Consider the following 18,970-nt stretch of genomic DNA (forward strand, 5'->3'; position numbering starts at 1 on the left):
TTGTCTGAGCTTCAGTAAAATTACTTTTGAAGTGTCAAAAGCAGAAAGATGGCAGGTCGAGAATGAGTAAATGTGTAGAGTACTGAATACTGGGATACAGTGGATGACATCTCTGTTTTAATTTCAGTTGAAGTTTTGTTAAGAGTCTTGTAGCTTACTTTCAGGACTGCATTTCAATTTTTGTAATATAAAACAGAGGATAGTGCTGGTAATACAAAGTGGGGAGGCATCATCTTTTCTGTTTTCTTCACACGTCAGTATGCCTGCATTGTTGGTGTTCTTCACATTCAGCAGCAATCAGCATAGAAGACTCAATAGGCATGATAAGCATTTTCATATCCTTACAGCTGCCATGTCTGGATTTGCCAGGTTCACATGGCTCATCATTGCATGCTTTAGTAACTTGGACATTGACAAGCAGGAGGTATTTTACCTTATTATTGTGCATTGCATTCTTAAAATACAGTTGTGTATGTTTGAAAGGTAGTTCTTGCTCATCTGGTGTAGTACCCAAGAAATTTGAAAGCTGAGAGTTGAAAATTTTACAAGCAGATAGTAACATGGAACTTTAAAGGTCTGAACATTAAAGTTACCATTCTCTTTTTGTGCCATTCATTAGCTGGCCACAGGCAATATATTTCATGACCTGAAGGAAATAAATTATGTTAATATATGGCCTTCTCTTTCCCTAGTTTGCATGGAAAAAGAAAACCACACAGATGATTAGTAGCACTTTATCAGTACTTAACATGGAGCAAGCAGTTAATGGTACTACTAACTGTACTCTGTTTCACTTCTGTTATGTGTTTTTAAAAAGCAATGTCTGGCAGTGGATCTGAGTTTGTAACAAGATAATAATGGAAGACAGCTGTTTGCAAATAACATCTATGTAAATCATATCAATTTGCATATCTGACTCTCCTTGTCTTATTGTCAGATAATAGTATCACCGCAGTAAGGTGATTTATTCCTTTAAATTAAAAAATCCCTGTCTGTCAGGATACTGACTGATGTTTTACCTATTTCTGAGATGTGTGTAGCTCTGGCATCCCAGGCTAGATTTAGAGGATTGTCTGTTTTTCCCAGTGTCTGAAAAGTTACATAGGATTTTGACAAGAAAGATATTTTCCTATAATTTTTAAAAAAGAAAAACTAAAGATTTTGGCGGTTAATGTTTTTGAACTAATGCTTTGGCAGGTATAATTATTTGAGATTTTTCTCATAGCAGTGTAGTAAACTCTAAGGCTTAACCAGACAAACTTGAGGCATTCAAATACAGGAAGAAATCATGAACACATCTCTTCCCATGCTGCTTAATTGCTCTTCCATAGGTTATAATCTTCTAGGGAGGAAAAACATAAAACAGATCAATTTTATGTATTGTCTCACTAAATTGAGAATAATGATAATTTATCAGAGCTGTTTGAATATAACAGTATTTGTACAAAATTGATTTGAAAATGGAGAAATAAAGCAGGTCCAGACTGTACAAAACCAGAGGAGAGACCTGTCTAGCGTAAGGAGAGTAATCTTTGGAAGCTTGAATCTAATTTTGTTGCTTTGCAAATGATGCCTGAGTGAGTCACTCCGGATAGGGGGCAGTTTCTGCCAGGAGGAATGTCTTGCAGCCACTCTCTGTGTGCAGTTCCTGAAGACCCATCTCCATGTAACTTGATGGTATCAAGCTTGTTGCTTGAACTCTTCTACTGTGTGGATGTGTTTGCAGAAGGTCACTGGGAGAGAGGTTTTGCTAGTTACTGGAGTGGTTTGAGAGGTGCAAGCTTAACTGTGTGACCACTTTCTGTCACTTTGTCTGCCTCTTTAGTGCATTTGACTTGGCAGGGAATGGAGAGGGCAGTTCCAGGTGAGTTTTAATGTATTTAAGTAAGCTTGCCCTTATCCTGGTACCCACAGGGATAAGAATCTGATATTAAGAGCTGAAGAAACATGTAGATATGGACTGTACATGTGAAATTCTAGTTAGTAGTAAATAATGCCTTCTTTTAGTGTGAAACGTATTTTAATAGAGGTTTGGTATTGTAGGGCTAGTTTTAGCAAAGAAGGTTGCTCAGTATAACTTTTGAAAGTAGAAAAGCATCCTCTGGTGGGTGCATTGCTACAGCAACATTCATGTAATAAAGACCGAAAAGGATAAAATGTATTGTCTGAATATTACTCATGGCCATATATATTCCACATTTTACATCACATATGTAATACTTTTTTTTTTTATTGTACAAATTGAGATGTTTCCATTTTTTTGAGCATTCTTGACTGTGTAAGCTGCTGCTAAAATAAAATGCCTGTTTCAGTCTCACAGAGGAACAAAACTTTGCTGTTGTGCTCTGAGTGCAGTACTTGGCTTGATTAACGTGTATGTCCTGACTAGGGAAATAAATAACTTAATGAGGCCCAGGGCTGGGAGTAAAATTCTTTTTATGGTTGTAAGCGGAACACAGCAATGATTCATTAAGCAAAGCAGAATGAATTTTATTTTCTTTGTACAGTGGCAGTGCTGTATAGTCTAGGGACATGCAGACAACGAAATCTGTCATACTGATGAATACTTTTGGAAGGCGTGGTGGGCACGAGTGCTTAATATAGTTCATATAATGGCTTGGAAGTGGCTGATCTATATATACGAGATAAAAATAGCTCTATTTAATGCTGCAATTAGTGCCACTATGTTATAGTGCAAACTTCTCTGCTTGCATTAAACAGTGTATTCACATCTGTATACACCACTTTTAAAGGACAGTATTGGTAGTGACAGTTCACCAGCATAGCAAATGTTTTTTGTTAGGTGGTAGATTCTGAGAATTTGCCATTGTGTTGGTTATATCTACTTGTATTTTGGTTTTGGTTAGCTATTACGAAACCTTGTATTTTCAAAATTTTATTTACTTTGATTTATCCTCTTTAATCTGGACATGGATTGAAGCAGCGTTGGATGAGATTTCATAGGTTCTGCAAGTGCTTTTGTAGTTCTCCCCCAGTCCAGTTTTCTGGTATTTGCATGTTAAAATCAGTTGAGAACTACTTTCTTCTGAATTTTTTGTTCAGGTATGTGGGGGATTCTGTAGCAGAAGAACTTTATTGTCCAGAGGGCTCTTGTTTTCCTTACTGGAAAAAAACTTGTAAGAATTGAACTGATATTGTCGAAATTGTTTTATTTATAGCTGACATTAATAAAAAGGGGAGCCATGACTTTTGCTAAATGGCCTTGACAGTATGAGCTATGTAAAATGCTTTCACTGACAAACCCAGTGTTCTTCTGTGATCAAATAGTGGGTTCTGCAGATGAGGGACATTGCTCCAAACAACTTATTCTGATGGCCCTGCTTTGAGCAGAGTGTCAGACAACCTACATTGTTGTCAGTTACTCTGACCTTTCTGCCTGTTATACTCCCAAGAAGCAATCAGCAAAACTGATAATATGACAGTCTGCAGCCTGCTGTAGTGTAGGAATTAGTTTGCAGTCAGCTGAGTTGCCTCGAGCTTGACAGCAGATATCCAAGGGGAACACAGAACCGTAGAATTGTTTTGGTTGGAAGAGACCTTTAAGATTATTGAGTCCAAGTGTTAACCTAGGACTAGTTGTGATGCTGACAAGAGAACCTTATTTCCTACTCCTCCTTAACGTGTGTTCGAGTTCCCTGTCCCCAACTGAAGTGAACAGAAGCCTTTTGTACTTTGAGTGGTAGTGGTTATTCCATCACTTTATTGAGTTTTATTTCTAAACCATTGTTTGTTGGTATTCATGTGCCAAAGCAGGAGAGAGAGAGAGGGAGAGGGGGAGAGAGTGAGTCTTAAAATGTGTAGTTCATATTCCTTTCAGGACCATGTAAAAAGTGATAATCTAAAGATAACTGTATTAGCAGGGTGGCAAGGGAGAGGAAATGTGAAATAGTTCCTGAAAGTAGATAAGTTAAAATGAAGGCTAATGTTTTGGCATTGCTTACTTTAGAACCTGAACAGTAGAGATGGATGTCTAAAACCCAAGTTTTCAGTCCCTTAAGTATGTTATGTTGCCAGATATACTCTTCAGGCTTTCGTATTTGGAAAATATGAATGCAAACTGAATATTATGGGGATACCATAGAGGGAAGTGTCAGTCATAACATTTTTATAGAAGAGAATGATTTCTGTGTGGAGTTTTAAGTGGCAGTTGTTAATGAAACAATACATTTTAAGGAAAAACCGGGTGTTTTGAGAACATGTACTTCATTTTAGGGATAACAGAGTCAATCATTAAGAAGGGTAGTCTACTAGTGAGAAGTATAAAACTAAAAACTTGCAAATGTTCATGAATTTTGGGATTGTGTGTTCCTCTTCCTAAACAGACTTTGCTGGAATATGCAGAAAAGTGGAAAACATCAGAAGACCCTCTGCCCCTATTAGAGGTGTATACAGTTGCTATCCGAAGTTATGTTAAAGCACGACCTTATCTTACCTCTGAGTGTGAAAATGTAGCCTTCGTGCTTGAACGTTTGGCACTGTGAGTATGTTTTTCAGTTACTAAAACCAACCTGTATGGTATGAACTTTGCACTGCCTAAATGTTGTCGCAGTCCAGTTCACAGGAAATTCTAAATAGGTTTGGAAGCGCCTGCCTTCCTCATAGTGAGTGCTGTATGTGAGAGAATATCTTCAGCTGTTGGAGCAGTCTTGAGAAGGACTGTTCTGATACAGGTCAAGCCAACATCCCTGGCATCAAACAAGTTGCTGCTATTGATCTGCACCTAAAAGTGCATCAATTTACATACAGTGTTACAAGATTGAACTTCAAATACAATTTTTTAATTTTTTTTTTTTTAATTAGTAGTAGGTTTTAGAGAATTTGCTTTTACAGCTGCTACAAGAGTGTCCATGACCACCATTTCTCTATATGTTCAAACAAAACAGACTTTTATGGCTTTGGCTTTTCAAACAAATAGCTGTTGGGATACTAGAATTGGGATTTGTTGATCATACCTTTTAAAAGCCAAAAATTGAATCTAATAATATTCCTATTTGCCTTCCAGAAGCTGTATTGAACTTCTGCTGTGTCTGCCTCTTGATTTACCTGAAAATAAATGGAAAGAATTTCAGGCTTTTGTACAGGTGAGTTTGATTCATGAATGAAGAATTAATAGCTTTCCAGAATGGTTTGGAAATTTAGGGATATTAAGTACGTATCGTGTATGTAGACTTGTTCTCTGGTGGCTGATAACAATAAAGCCCTTCAGCTGGAGATTCTATGTATTCCGCAGTAATTTCTGTCAGCCGTATCACTTTTCTGTCATAGTTCATGTAGAAACTTTAGAGAAAAAACGTGTTTAGATACTTGAAATAAAGCTAATGTTTTAAAAGCTGTCTAATACCACTGTTAGAAATGAAATGTTATTCTTTACTATTCACAGTTGTACATTTGAGATTTATTATGAGTGGAAGATCTATTAATACTAGAGAATTTGTAGATCTCCCGCAGGGCACTAGCAGGTTAAAGATCAGAGCTCGGCTTTAAAGGAGGATGTTGAAACAAGTTCTGCTCCTTGGTATTTATCAGAAGTATGTAGTGGGAGGTCCTCCCTATAGTTTGGGGGTGAATATTAAGATTATTTTGTTATACATTTAACTCTATAACTGATAAGCGTTAGTGGGTTTTTTCACATAAGTATAAAGGAATATAAAAAGACACATATTCGTATTTTTTTCTTAACAATACTTTGTTTTGTAACATATATTCTTCAGGTGGCTCACAAAAACTTGATGGAAAATGGCAGCCGGGAGCTGCATATTTTAACTACACTTACACAAGAGAAGGGAGTGTGGAAGAACCCAGTGTTGTGTGGTATTCTGTCCCAGGAACAGTTGGATCCAGACAAAGGTAAAATTTAAAATGATGATTGGGATAAAATATACCTCATTTTTATAATATATTGAAATAGTATTAGAATATATAGAAGTTTTGGTTTTTTTTTTATGTAGTTTGTGATAATTTATAAGCTTTATAGACAAATATACGTGTATAATTGTCTGAATTATTAAGACACTATGTTCCTAGGAATATACAAATAATTTAATACTGATATTTTTCATAAAATGTAATAATAACTGAAGGTCTTGTGCTGTTTCATTATAAGCCATGTGAAGGGAGATTACATACAGACTATTTTATGATGGGGTAAGTTCAGTACTAGTAGACAAAAAATATTTTACATAAAACAAAAACTAAAAAAATACTTTTTTTTTTTTGTGAATATGGCATTTACTCAGTTATTAAATGCAAAGAGGGCCATTACTAAGGATTCATTTAGACCAGAGCTCTGAGAATGGCTAACAGCAGTTGCATAGTGAAGAGTGTATGATCAAGCAAAGGCATACAATGACAATTTCCTGATGTATCGTTTGAATTGTTAATGATTTGCAATTCAAAAGTGGTATCCTTGTGTTAATAAATTTTAGCTGATTTTTAAAAAATTCTTTGCCTAATTGGTTTTAGAATCTGTATGAACTGTCACAACTAAGTGTCTGTGATGGTTACACAGTTCTCGTGTCAAGTCAAGTAGTGCCCATTGCTGTCTGCCTCCTTTCAGCCTGATGCCTGCTTACTTTGTGTGATATTCTCTATTTATTAAAAAGTAAACTATTCTTGCATCTTTTAAGGAATGCATGTTTTCAAGAAGACATGATCTGTTAGACTGATAGACTGCTGTCAAATCCCATCTTCTCTCTTTTGTAGTATGTTTATTCCATACCATCCTCTAGTTTTACTGTCCCATTTCTCAGATGGGGGACCAAAGATCTGTTCTTCCGTCCACATGTAGATGCACTGATTTTCCACTTCATTCTGCATTCCTTTTGTAATATTTCCTAACAGTAGGCTTGCATCTTGACTGAGCATTGAACTGATGTTTTCTTAAAACTGTCTGGTTTAGTCCCAGTTTCTTTCTTGAGGAGTAGTACCTATTTCAATGTTAGGGTTTTCCCCCAACACACAGCCTGTTGGTCTATATGTATGCTTTTATCAGTATGTTTTGTCACCTTGATCTCTTTCTCCCTTTTCCAAATATTTATAAAAATGCTGGACAGCAGAAGTCCTGGCACAGTTCCTCAGTGAATCTACTGAGAGTTTTTCTTTTTTCTTTTAACTGTAAATTTATCCATATGAGGATATTCTTTTTACTGTCCACATAGCTTGTTATCTCTAGGGGTTCTGAGGGACTTATTTTAACACCTTTAGAAAATTGATTTTATCTCCCTTATTCATGTTATCGTAACTCCCTCAGATAAGTCCAGTAAATGTATAACATTTTGGGGTTTTTTTTTACAAAAGTTGTGCTTACTCTTCCACAAGATTTGTATTTTACTGCAGCTTTTAATAATTTAGTGGGCTTCTAATACGGATTGGTATGCAGTTCCCGGAGTCCTCTTTTGCTAGCTTCCTATCAACCACCTTCTAGTCCTCTTAACAGTAAGGTATTTCTAAGAGGGAGGTTGGATTGATATTTTACTTGCCTTTTGTTTGAGCCTTTTTAAGAACTCCCTCATTAGTCTAGTTTTGATGACTACTCATTTTATCAGTGTTTTGCTGCGAAGTTTTTTTACGGACATTTCAGGATTCCTTTTAGTCCTGAATGTTGTTTACTCAAGGATGCTTCTGCCATGGGCTGGCTAACTGATTCCTGTTAGTTATTACTTGTCTTGATGGCAGAAAATGCTACTAAACTAAGTAGCACAGAACTACATGTCATGGTAAAATGTCAGTCAAAATCAAAAGTAAGAGCTACCCCTTTAGCAAAGCAGGGAAGGCAAACAGCAGTGTGGGTGATATTCAGGAGGAGAAGAATTTTCAAGCTACCCATCAGCTTCTTGACTGAGTTCTGTTCACTGGGAAGTGGGTAGCAAAGCCATTAATATCAGGGTGTTTGGTGCTTAGGAATTTGTCTGACTTTTTTGTATTTGTAAGCTTAATTTCCTTCCCCATCCAGGCAACAATGGCAATGTTCAAACCATTTTTGACATCTGTATCAATAATTTTTGTGGTTTTGAGACTTAGTGATCTTGGATATACGTTTAAGTCACTTTCAAGGAATTGGCTTCCTTGTTAATGTCACTGGGACCAGTGCTGACTCCAAGCTGCAGTTACCAAGGGCATTTGTGTAGACTGGAAGACAGTGGGACACAGAAAAATTTGCTTTTTCTCAAAAATTATTAAATCTTACTGGTTTGTTTTGCTAAGAGAAGGCCACATGAAGGAACCCTCATCTTTTCAAGTGAAGATGAGCAACCTTTTGAACCAAAGAAGAGTTGGCAGTGGTTTGAAAGTGTTTCCTTCTAACCTCGTTTTGTTCAACTTTGAGGTCCGGGTTGGTATGTGGGTGTTGTTTCCAGCCTGGAGATTGTCAGTCAGCCTTTCATCATTTTCAGTTTTATACCATGTTCTCATCTATTCAGTCAGCTTGAACCATTTGGTTGGGGGGAGCAGTGCCATCCTGTGGTTATGCTTGGAGTTTTTCCTTCCCCCTTGTATCAGTGGCAAGGTTGTCATACTACATACCCATATTTTTCTGACTCAGTTGACAAGCTACGCTCTAGTTATTGTCATCCTCTGTAATAGTACATTGTTTTTTGTCATCTGACTAATTTGAAGGATATTTTAGTAATACCCAAACTCAATTGCCCAGAGAGCTGGCTTTCTTGTCTGTAATCCAGCACTCCCACTGCTACCACTTACCCTCTTTCAGCAGACAGCTGTCTCTCAGCAGTCTTCAAACATAACTCCAGTATAACTGTCTTTTGGCATATTTGTAAGCTTTAATTACAGGATTCCGGTTTTGTTCTTAATGTTGCATTTACCATTTGCTGTTTCAGAAGTTTCCAAGTATTTAAGTAATCAGCTTGTTACACTGGGATGGTGTTGTTTGGCAGATTTGATCAACTGGGTCTTTGAGTAAACATTTATCTGTTGGAGATGAAATAACTAGTTGAGACTGGAGATGTTTTTTCATATCATCCCCTTAAGATTTTGTTTCCTGTATTTTTTTCAGTTGTTTCTTTATGTTTGTTTTATTTCAGTCTTGGTAGTGTGAATTATGACCTATTCAGAATAATTATATCCTAATCAGAATCTATGACATAACCAGATATCTGCTGAATTTTCAGTCAATTATTATTTCTTCTTGAAGGCCTCTGTTGTTGATTCCTGAAAGTCAGTGTGCTTACTTTTCCTGTAGGAAGCACTATTAGGTGTCTGTTTCATCTAAGAGACAGATCCTTTTCAGTTCTTCTGGTTTTAAATTGTCTCTTACACTATGTCCTGAGTTTGTACAAGTTCATTTTCTCTGACCATGCCCCACAGCTGGTTTATTCTGATTACAGTCACGCAAATGCAGGCTTGTATGAACTGGACTATTCTCTTGCTCCTGTAGTGTTGGGAATGGATTGTTGCATGGGTTCCACCTAAATGTGATCAGGAAGTACCCACTTCCTAAGATGTTAGGGAGTCTTTTCTCTGAGAGCCATGTCTTTAAGTAATTGCCTAACTCCTGACTGCCTTGGGCACAGCTCCATTTTGTAATGAATGCATGTCTGTAAGAATTAATGCACTAAGGAGTTCAAAATAAGTAGAGGATGGATACCCAGTTGTTTGAAGCACTGACGAGGACGGCATGCCTGTCACTGATTTCTTTGATACTGATGAGTATTACTGCATTACTACAAGACACGTTCATGCAGTACTGTGATATAAAATAGTAAAATCTGTCTTGAACTGTACTGTGGGAACTACATACATACACTTACATAGAGATTTGTGTGTGTGTGTGCGCACATACAAAATTTTTCCACACTGGAAGTATTTTGTGTCCATGTGATTTGTTACCTGCTTGAGTGACAAACATTGGCATTGCCCTGGGTTTTTAACCCATCTCTGACCACAAATTTTGGGAAACCTGGCTTGAGTTACCAAATTTTGTGCAACAGATGTCACCAAATAAAAAAGAATCTCCTCTTGGGACCTGTTATAATGCTGATACCCCACTTAAGTTGTTTCTAGAGATTATCTCTCTCTCTCTCTCCCCCTGCAATTAGAACATCAACATTGTCATTAGGGGCTATGCTTTATCACACAATGCTAGTCTGTTTTGTATGGGGGACTAGCCTCGAAATGCGCATTTGGATTCCTAATGAGCTGAGGAATATTTTTTTCTTATCCTTGACTGGTGACTCCATAGAGAATTTATTTGCAGAAACTGAATTGTCAGCAGGGTCTGTGGGTGTCATTTGTGGGCCCCCTAAGTGAACATCTGGAGTTGATAGCACTACTCACAGCTGCCATCTCAGAGATTTCCTGAAACTCCTTTTGAGTTTCCTGAGTCTGTGTTATGAATCAATCTGCATTCATTTGAAGAATGCTCAGGCCATCTTCCACTTTGTCATGGAGCACTGTTCAACTACTTTCCATTGACCTCAAACTGTGGGAACAACTAGTCTCTGTACCAAGGCAGAATGAAATTTGGAAAGATATCCTAGACATGAAAAGAAAATATTTTATCCACATCATTAAATTCAAGGTGGCACTATTAGCTGTGGTCACAGACTAGCCTGAAAGTAATTGGTTCACCCGCTTTAGCACTTGGCAACTGTTTTCATATTGCTATCAGATGTCGCATTGCATTTGCATGTTGACTGGACCTGCTCCTACATCAGGTTTCATGTTTTTTTCTGGAGATTGCATATGATGAACAGGAAGTGCTTGTATTTGGAGAGAGGAATTTTCCATGTTTCTTTGCTTCATTGATTGGTTACAGAAGGAAACCTTAGTAAGACAGTCTTAATTCTTCACATGATAGTGGATCTTCTGTCTTATTGGCCTCCTCCTGAACTACCAGATAGCTTAATATGAGATCAGGACTGATTTTTAATCTTGAATTGAAACTGATATGAATTCATGAAAACTAGAATTTGTTCGTTAAGTAGTGTGGCTAATCTTGTTGCCTTATTGCTTAGTGTACCAAATACTGAAAGTTGAAGTGTGCCTAAGTGGTTGGAGTTGTGATAGCCTATGCAATAATAAAATACTCTTCTACTGCACCTCCACCTTCATTTGGGTAGTGTGGCTTGTGCCCTTCAACTTGAATCTGTTTTTCCGTCCTCAGGGTTGCCATTTTCTTGTAGTGATGGTGAAATCCTTCAAAGCTATCATTGGTATCTCCTCAGCTGGCACTGAGCATGAGTGGAGGAAAGGGATCTAAGATAATCCTATAAGAAGCCAGCCTGCTGCTGCTTTTTTTTTTTACCTCATTCTGATTATCCTTAGATATTTAAACCTGGATGTCAAGAATTAAGTTCTTCAAGTATATTCCACTGAAAAGAGGTTTGAGGATCCAACCACCATCACTGTTCAGAGATTATCAAGGTAGATAACAGGCAGGTTAGAATTTAAACAGCCAGCATGGAACTGGTTTTCAGTAATGAGGGCATCTGCCACAAGAAGCCCCTGCCGTATCACTTAAAAAAAAAAAAACAAACAAAACCAAAAACAAAACATGTGTTTGCATCCTGGGTGAATTCAAAGCAGCCACCTGGCACTTGTTTTACCCTTTCACCAGACAATATGGCATTGTAGAAGCATCCAGGATTGGTACTGCATTCAGCAGAATTGTGCTGAGATGATGTTTGCATGAAGGATTCTGAGACCCAGCTCCAGGTAAATATGAAAGTTCGGAGTCACCCACAGTGTGAACACACATGTGGACAAACACTTGAAGACGACTAAAGAGGTTACTGACAAGTAACTGAAGTTCTTTGAGATGCTTGGTCCACATGTACCTTCACCTTCTGCCTTCATCCTCCTTGGCCAAAGCAAGGTTGAGATGAAATAAAAGTCTGTGGTAGATAAATCTATACCTACCTAAGAACTGGCAAAGAGTAGAGTTAGTGGGATTGTGAGTGCTTCCAGTAAGGCAAAATTTCTGTGCTTTGTGGTCTTCAAGTCTTCCAGTCAGCCAAAACGTGACAAACATGTGGACTGTCCACCATAGAGAACTCATTGTTACAGAACTGTGCTCACGGTGCTCGCGGCTTATTCATGCTCTTGTGTGCTACTTATCTGTAGATTATCTTCTCTCTTTTTAATTCATGTATGTTATAAGCATTACCTGTAATAAAAGTTCATAGCAGTTCTTACGGACTTGACATGGAATCATTCGGTAGTATGACATGAGACTCCAACTATGAGTTTCAAGGGAATAATAGGGAAGCTGTGACTGAAAGGCTGGATTCCAGTATCTCCAAGTGTATTTGCCAGAGTTAGTAGATCATAGTACCATCTGTCAGATGTCATCTGCTTGTCTTTTCTTCTCTCATGTCAGTTCTGTAATCTTAAATGAATTCTACGCATGCCTTGCACAAACACAAGTTTGTGGATTTTAAGGAATGGTGGAAAAACAACATTTAATAATTTTTCCAAGAATCATGCTGTTGATAAACTGCATTATTCTCATCAAATAGTTCAGGTTTTGTGCTCCTAGAGATAAACTAACTTGTGCTGAAAAAGCACTTGTGCCTCTAAACATTTTTATGAAGTTATTTGTTACAGTAAACTAACAGTTTTTCTACAATAACTTGAAATAGACATCACACTATAAAATATATTTAAAAAATTTAAACCAAACAAAAATCTTATCCTTAAGACTCTTCCGTACCATAGATTTGCTCCTGCGAGCTTGGCACTTTCTTTTGTCTTAAAATATCATATGTAGTTCAGTTACGAAACAAATATAATTAAAACTCATGTTTTGAATGAGCTTTTGAATGTTAGCTGTAATTATTATAATAACTTAGATTAGAATACAAGCCAAAGAGCTAATATGTAGCTTTAACCCCAAGGTCTTCCTATATCTTGTTGAGAAGATAACAGAAAATGTTCTGATGCTTATGCAAGGTTGGCTGCCTGAAGCAGTAAACTCTAAAGGAAGGGGATTACTGAGGACTAGCAGATAGACACAGTCTCTAAAATATTAAATGCATTAATTATAATAATAAATCAGAGTGAAATGTCTTGGGTTACCAATATAACTTAAAGTCTAAGGTCTTCCAGTGTCTTGTTACAGAAAATAAGGTAAAATGTTCCAATGTTATTCCAGGCAGACTAGCTGGGGGTAAGCACTGTGGGTGAAAGGATTACTGGTACCTGGTACAAGGAAGAGCAAGGCTAAAACTATTGAGTGTAATTAATCACTGGGTCATTTGTGGATTGACAAGCGTATGAACATTTTTTATAAGGTATTGGTAATGACATTAAAAGAATATTTATTCGCTGCTTAAAAGGCAGATGTCCTCTAATAAATACAGAAATAGTTGCCATCTGCTAATTATCTGTTAGTGCGCTCTAGTATTCCTTTGTTCCTACATGAATAAAAGTCGGGTCATATTTTCATCAACAGGGAAAGAGGAAAAAAAAATTTGTATTTGACTGAATATTCTTACACAGTGAGCCATGGCTGATCATTTGTAACAGTGCACAAGGATTTTGAACAAATAACTAACAAGTTGGTTGAAATGATACTTCAACCATAAATCTGAAAACGCATGAAAGATAATGATGGGGTCTAACAGGCCTGATTTCTGCAAAAGGCAATATTTTCTGCCCTAAAATTCTGTGCACTAACATGATGAAACAGAAAACGGTTGACCTAATTTCAATTGCAAAAATGGGCTTTTAGTAATATCCTGTATATGTAGCTATAAGAAGGAGAAGTCATGAGATAAAATGAAAGACAGTCATGAATCAAAAATGAAGTAGGATGGGAGGAAGCAAAGAATAAAATGAGGTGATCTTTTTACTTTCAGTGAACCTTGTGTTCAGTATAATAGTACTTCAGATACTAGAAGTAATCAGTTTTGCAGATGCTGAAATTACTTAATTATTTAATCAAGCCCAAACAGGACTTTGAAAGTCAAGAAAATATAAATTAGGTTTATGGGCAACATGCCTCAAGTGAAATTCAAGGCGAGTAAATTAAGAGCAATATTATGAATATTTCTAGCAAGATGTGTCATAAAGTGAGTGCTGCAAATGCCTAGAAGGTTTCAGGAAGGAGTGATGAAAATACTTGGAGACTAGAAAAAATCTTATTTAGAAAAGATCAAGATTTTACCCTAACACTGAAAAAATTAATTAATCTGCTGTTTTTCACAAAAGAATGGGAACAAAAAACAGTAGAAAATTCTGCTGTTTTTAAAAGATGAGAGAATGTGTCGTGAAATTAAGATGTGGATAATTGAACGGCAAAATATTTATCTTGCAGTGTGTATCTGGCTTGTGGAAAGAGTTGTCACAGGGAGGGCTTGATGTCAAAAGGATTAAACAAAATCAATTGTCTCTGTGTCTATTTAGTTTTAATTACCAACTTTAAATATTTTGGAGGCAGTACTAAAGCTCATGCTTCAAAATTGGAACAATTTGAATCTTGAAGATCTGGATGAGGCCTCAGATGTATATGTAAGAGTAGGAACATTAACCTGTGCTCCTCTTTTTGTAGGATTCTTATACTTTCCACTGAAGCACCTAGAGTTGGATTGTTGGCATAGAAAGCAGTATTTTAACTCTGGTAGTGGCATATCTACAAAATAGATTTGAATCAAATACAGCCATTCCTGTGTCTTTGAGTTTTAAGCTATACACAGTCAAATGTATACAAGCCTTGCCTTGTCTTATAGGAAACTTATTTGGCTGAAAAACTTTTAAAGGGGTTTGACTGCATTGTATGGATGTATAATATGAAATATTTAACACCAATAGAAAGGACTTCAGATACTTCTACACTTGTCACATTTATCCTTCCATAGCAAGGTCTTTAAAAGGCAACTATGAGCAAAGGTGTAGCATAAAAGCACAAAGAGGGATGTGAGTGTAGTGGCTTTGTGTTATTTGTTTTTCTGTAGAACTGTAGTCAAGTGGTATTTAAACATCTTAATATTTATATGCTTCCTAAATCTGTTTTGTGTGCAATTATTTTGCCAAGAAATTAGAATGAGTTAAAACCTGCAAGTTAGATAAAAGGTCTCCTGTAGCAGGGAATCCTTATAATAAACAAGTACAGTTCTCAAAGGCTCTTTTTCTCATCTATGCTTCATACCTTTTGTACCTTTTTGATTTGTATAAATTTTTGGGGTTGACCATGAATGAGTAAATGCCATCTATTAACTCTGTAACCTGCTGTGAAACATGTATGTAATATTTGGCTTGTTTTTCTTTGAAGTGAATGAATTTTTAGTGTTTGAAGGCCCTGTCCTGCTGGATATGCGTATTAAGCACCTAATGAAAACAAAGCAATTAACGCAAGCTACTGCCCTGGCAAAACTGTGCTCTGACCATCCAGAAATCAGTGCAAAAGGCAATTTCAAGCAAACCTACCTGGTCTGTCTTTGTTCAGGATCACCAAATGAGAAACTAATGGAAGAAGTAAGTAAAAAAATGAAGAACTTCTTTTAGATTTATTTCTTTAATAATAATAAAATCACTAATAATAGGCAGACTTTTGGAAGTGTAATATTAGGTCACTAGTAATAATTTTCTGGCTCTGCCACAATTTTGTGTTTGATTTTGCTTGAAGTATTTTAAAACTCTGCCTCAGATCCTGTTAGTAAGGTGAAGATAATGGCTTTCCCACTATTAATATTTTAACTGTAGTTTTTTATTTAGTACCTAGGACATAGAGTGAGGCCCTTTAGATGCTACTTTCAGTTCAGAGGATAAATGTAAACTTTTTTGACCCAAATGCACGGGTGAAATTGAAGATGAAATCAGATATTTGATCTGGTTTAAAATATAAAATCCTTCTTATTTAAATGCAAAAGTCAAAGAAGAGATTACAGTTTTGCTTATCTGCATTCTTTCAGGTGTCATCTTCATTTCTCACCCCACCCCACAGTTGTATCTGGGTTTTTTTCCTTCTTAAAGGAAAACTAACTGCAACTGTCAGTTTTCTTGACTGTTTGCATCTCTCTGCTGTCTGTCTCTGTGATCTTTTTGTGTTAATAATGATTATTAAGCATGTTGAATTTGATCTTGAAGGAATGAAAACAATGCAGTGATTACAGCTGAAGATGTTTCCTACTCCAGATATAGACTAAATTCTAAGATTACAGCTTCTCACTGGGCACGTTCTTCCAGCGTTCAGTAGGGTCGGATCGGTTGTAGCCTCCCGGCTCTGGCTGCTGTAAGCCCTGCTTACAGGCTCAGGAGGAGCTGTGACAGGGCAGTGCATTCTCATGATGGTTTGTTGAAGACTTCTTGATGGAATTTGGAATTTACAGCCATGCAAACACGCTTCTTTTGTTAGTCAGCCCCACCACGCTCCCAAAGCAGAAGGGGCTCGGACAGCGAATGGATTCTGAATCCTGTGGACAAAAGGAATAGTGTAGCCTTGTTTCTTAGGGTGTCATAACATACAGATAAGTTCAAACTGGGTTATTGCGGAGAACCTAATTCAGGTATTTCTAAACCTTGGATTGCTTGGGTTGCTTAGTTTTGCAGCTTCAGCTGCAGTGCTGTTTGCAGTATTACTAACCATCCCAGAAAGTTCATGTATTACCAAGAGAAGGCAGATATGCTATTAATATGTTAGGATGGACTTCTGAACTGAGAAGGATAGCCATTTCATAGTGTGAGAACAGTAAGAAAATGAAAAAAAAAAAGGTAAACTGTAAAGAAGTACAACTTGCTCTTTAGTGTTATGTAAATTTTTATATCCATTCAGAATAGGCAGAGGAGTAGCATTTGAGATAATTTTCAGCTTGGATTAGTCTAATGGTTTGCCTCAATGTGAAGAATTCAGATCTGCAGTACATGAAATGCTAGACTGACGGACTTGATGGCTGGACTGTACAGGCCTTTGCTGGAAGTTGGGTCCCATTGGAAGAGGCTGGAAAAACATTTCAGAAGAGAATACTTTTAAGTTCAGTTTCCCATATTCTTCCCTAAGCTTTTAACTGCTTTAACTGCTTTTAACTGCTATTTCCTGTTTAAGATGGGGCGCTGAGCAAAGCAGACCTTCAATCTAAGTTGGTATTACAGTTATCTTAATCCATCCTCTCTAAGGTCTTGAGAAAGGCAGTTTTCTTCAGAAGCTGACTTTGAGGTTACTAAACATCAAATGATGTTCAGTGAAGGGTTATTAGTATATTTACAAAATGTCAATTTAGAAGAAAAAACGGGTTGCTGTATTCTTCAAAATTGTGGTTTGATTGCTGGAGCAATAACTGGACACCACAGTGCCCAGCCAAGCTGTTCTGCCACCATATCCAAAGTACCGAAGTATCTGGGTGTTTGGGTGGGCACTTCTGTTTCTTGCTTTGAGTGGTCTTGTGATTTCTCAAGAGAGGCTTCCAACAGCGCTATTGCAATGGTCAAGTTATTCTTCAACTGCCAGTCTCACAGAATAAGCATTTCCTGACAGAGGCGCTAATTGATGTAATCAAACCACTCTTCTGAGAATCAAACCAGACAGGAGTTGTTGCAACAAGTGTGCTGATTCAGTACTGATACAACCACCTAGTACCATGGCGTGACTGTCATTTTTCTTTTGTTTCACTACAAAACTAAGTGCTTCTATAATTGCTTGAACAAACAACTTATATTGCAGACACTGTAATGTGGTTCTAGGAGAGCATTCAACTGACCTGCTTCTTACTGTACAGTGTCCCTTTTCTTTTTATGTTTGATTTTTTAAAAAATATTGGATGTTAAACTTTGGATTCATTAATCACCCAGCTGTTGTATTAAAGCAGTAGTAACATCAGTGACTAGTAAATTGGGTTAGAATTTCAGGTAATAATATTTTTTTGTGTTAGGCTTCAATTTAAAGTTATAAATCTGGTTATTACAATGATCATATGTATGTAATCTATATGCATAATTAATGTTGTACTTTAAAATTTTTAAGTGACTGAGACAATAGATACAAATAAGTCTTATGCCTGAGAAACAAATTTATATTCACTCTAATAAAACCGTTTTTCAGGTGGCATAATCTCTTTTGACACTGTCTAGAAATGCACTGATTTGCTATCAAGCTTATCTCTATCTGATAGAGTTAAATATTCACTGAGTTCTAATTAGCTGTCTCCTTGCAAAGGATAAATGACTATATGTCTGAAAATGAAACCACTTTTTTAGTCTTGGTCTTGTTTCCTTTCCTTCTTCTAGATTGCCGAAGTAGATTGCAAAGATGCTCTAGAAATGATCTGTAACCTAGAGTCTGATGGAGATGAAAAAAGTGCTCTGATTTTATGTGCAGCATTTTTATCTCGCCAGCTCCAGCAAGGAGAGATGTACTGTGCCTGGTAAGTTCGGCTATTTCTTTCTGTCTAGTGGAACAAAAATTATTTTGGGGAAGACAGAGCTGATACATAAGGCATAAGTTAGCTTTCTTTAGCTGATAAAATCGATGAGTTAAACAGAAAGGAGATAAGGGTCTTGGAAAACTAAAAAAGAAAAGGAAAGAGGGGAAAAAAGTATTTTACAAGATTAGCTTCCATTATGGGAATTTGAAGGCTGCATGTATGATGAGGCATTTACTAATACCAGTAGCTGGTTAATTTTTCCTGACAATAATCTTATGCTGTAGAAATAAGGAATTTAATATCTGCAGGCAACTAGTCAGCATTATGTCACTGTTTAATGCATAAGTACTGTTCCCATCTGTCCTTATTTCATAACACAGTATTTCTTTAACAAACTTCTAGAAAAGGAGGAGCTCTTTACTACTATAATCAAAATAAGAAGCTAGATGAAGATACTTATTGTTTAGGGCTTGCTTTCATTAGTGTGGCAACAAATAACTGGTCTTTGTTGGCAAATATTTGAGCTGTTAGGGTCTGAATTTCCAACTGCTAGCAGTTTGGCTGTACTTCCAAACCTGTATGATTCCTGAGGGATTTGCTTTGTTTGTGCATCTCCTTTGTATGTGCAGCAGCAGGAG

The 18,970-nt window shown here is 36.8% G+C and overlaps 1 protein-coding gene across 1 annotated transcript in view; it reads left to right on the forward strand.

The window, feature by feature from the left end:
* ZNF292 (zinc finger protein 292) overlaps positions 1-18,970 on the forward strand; it is a 49,702-nt gene that overhangs the window by 15,908 nt on the left and 14,824 nt on the right. The window contains exons 2-6 of the mRNA XM_080341776.1: positions 4,344-4,498; positions 5,024-5,102; positions 5,733-5,868; positions 15,248-15,450; positions 18,196-18,332. Of these exons, the coding sequence (XP_080197902.1) occupies positions 4,344-4,498; positions 5,024-5,102; positions 5,733-5,868; positions 15,248-15,450; positions 18,196-18,332 (710 nt within the window). The remainder of the gene's footprint in view (positions 1-4,343; positions 4,499-5,023; positions 5,103-5,732; positions 5,869-15,247; positions 15,451-18,195; positions 18,333-18,970) is intronic.

This window comes from Nesoenas mayeri (genome assembly GCF_963082525.1).
Source record: "Nesoenas mayeri genome assembly, chromosome: 3".
In the NCBI taxonomy this organism is placed as follows: domain Eukaryota; kingdom Metazoa; phylum Chordata; class Aves; order Columbiformes; family Columbidae; genus Nesoenas; species Nesoenas mayeri.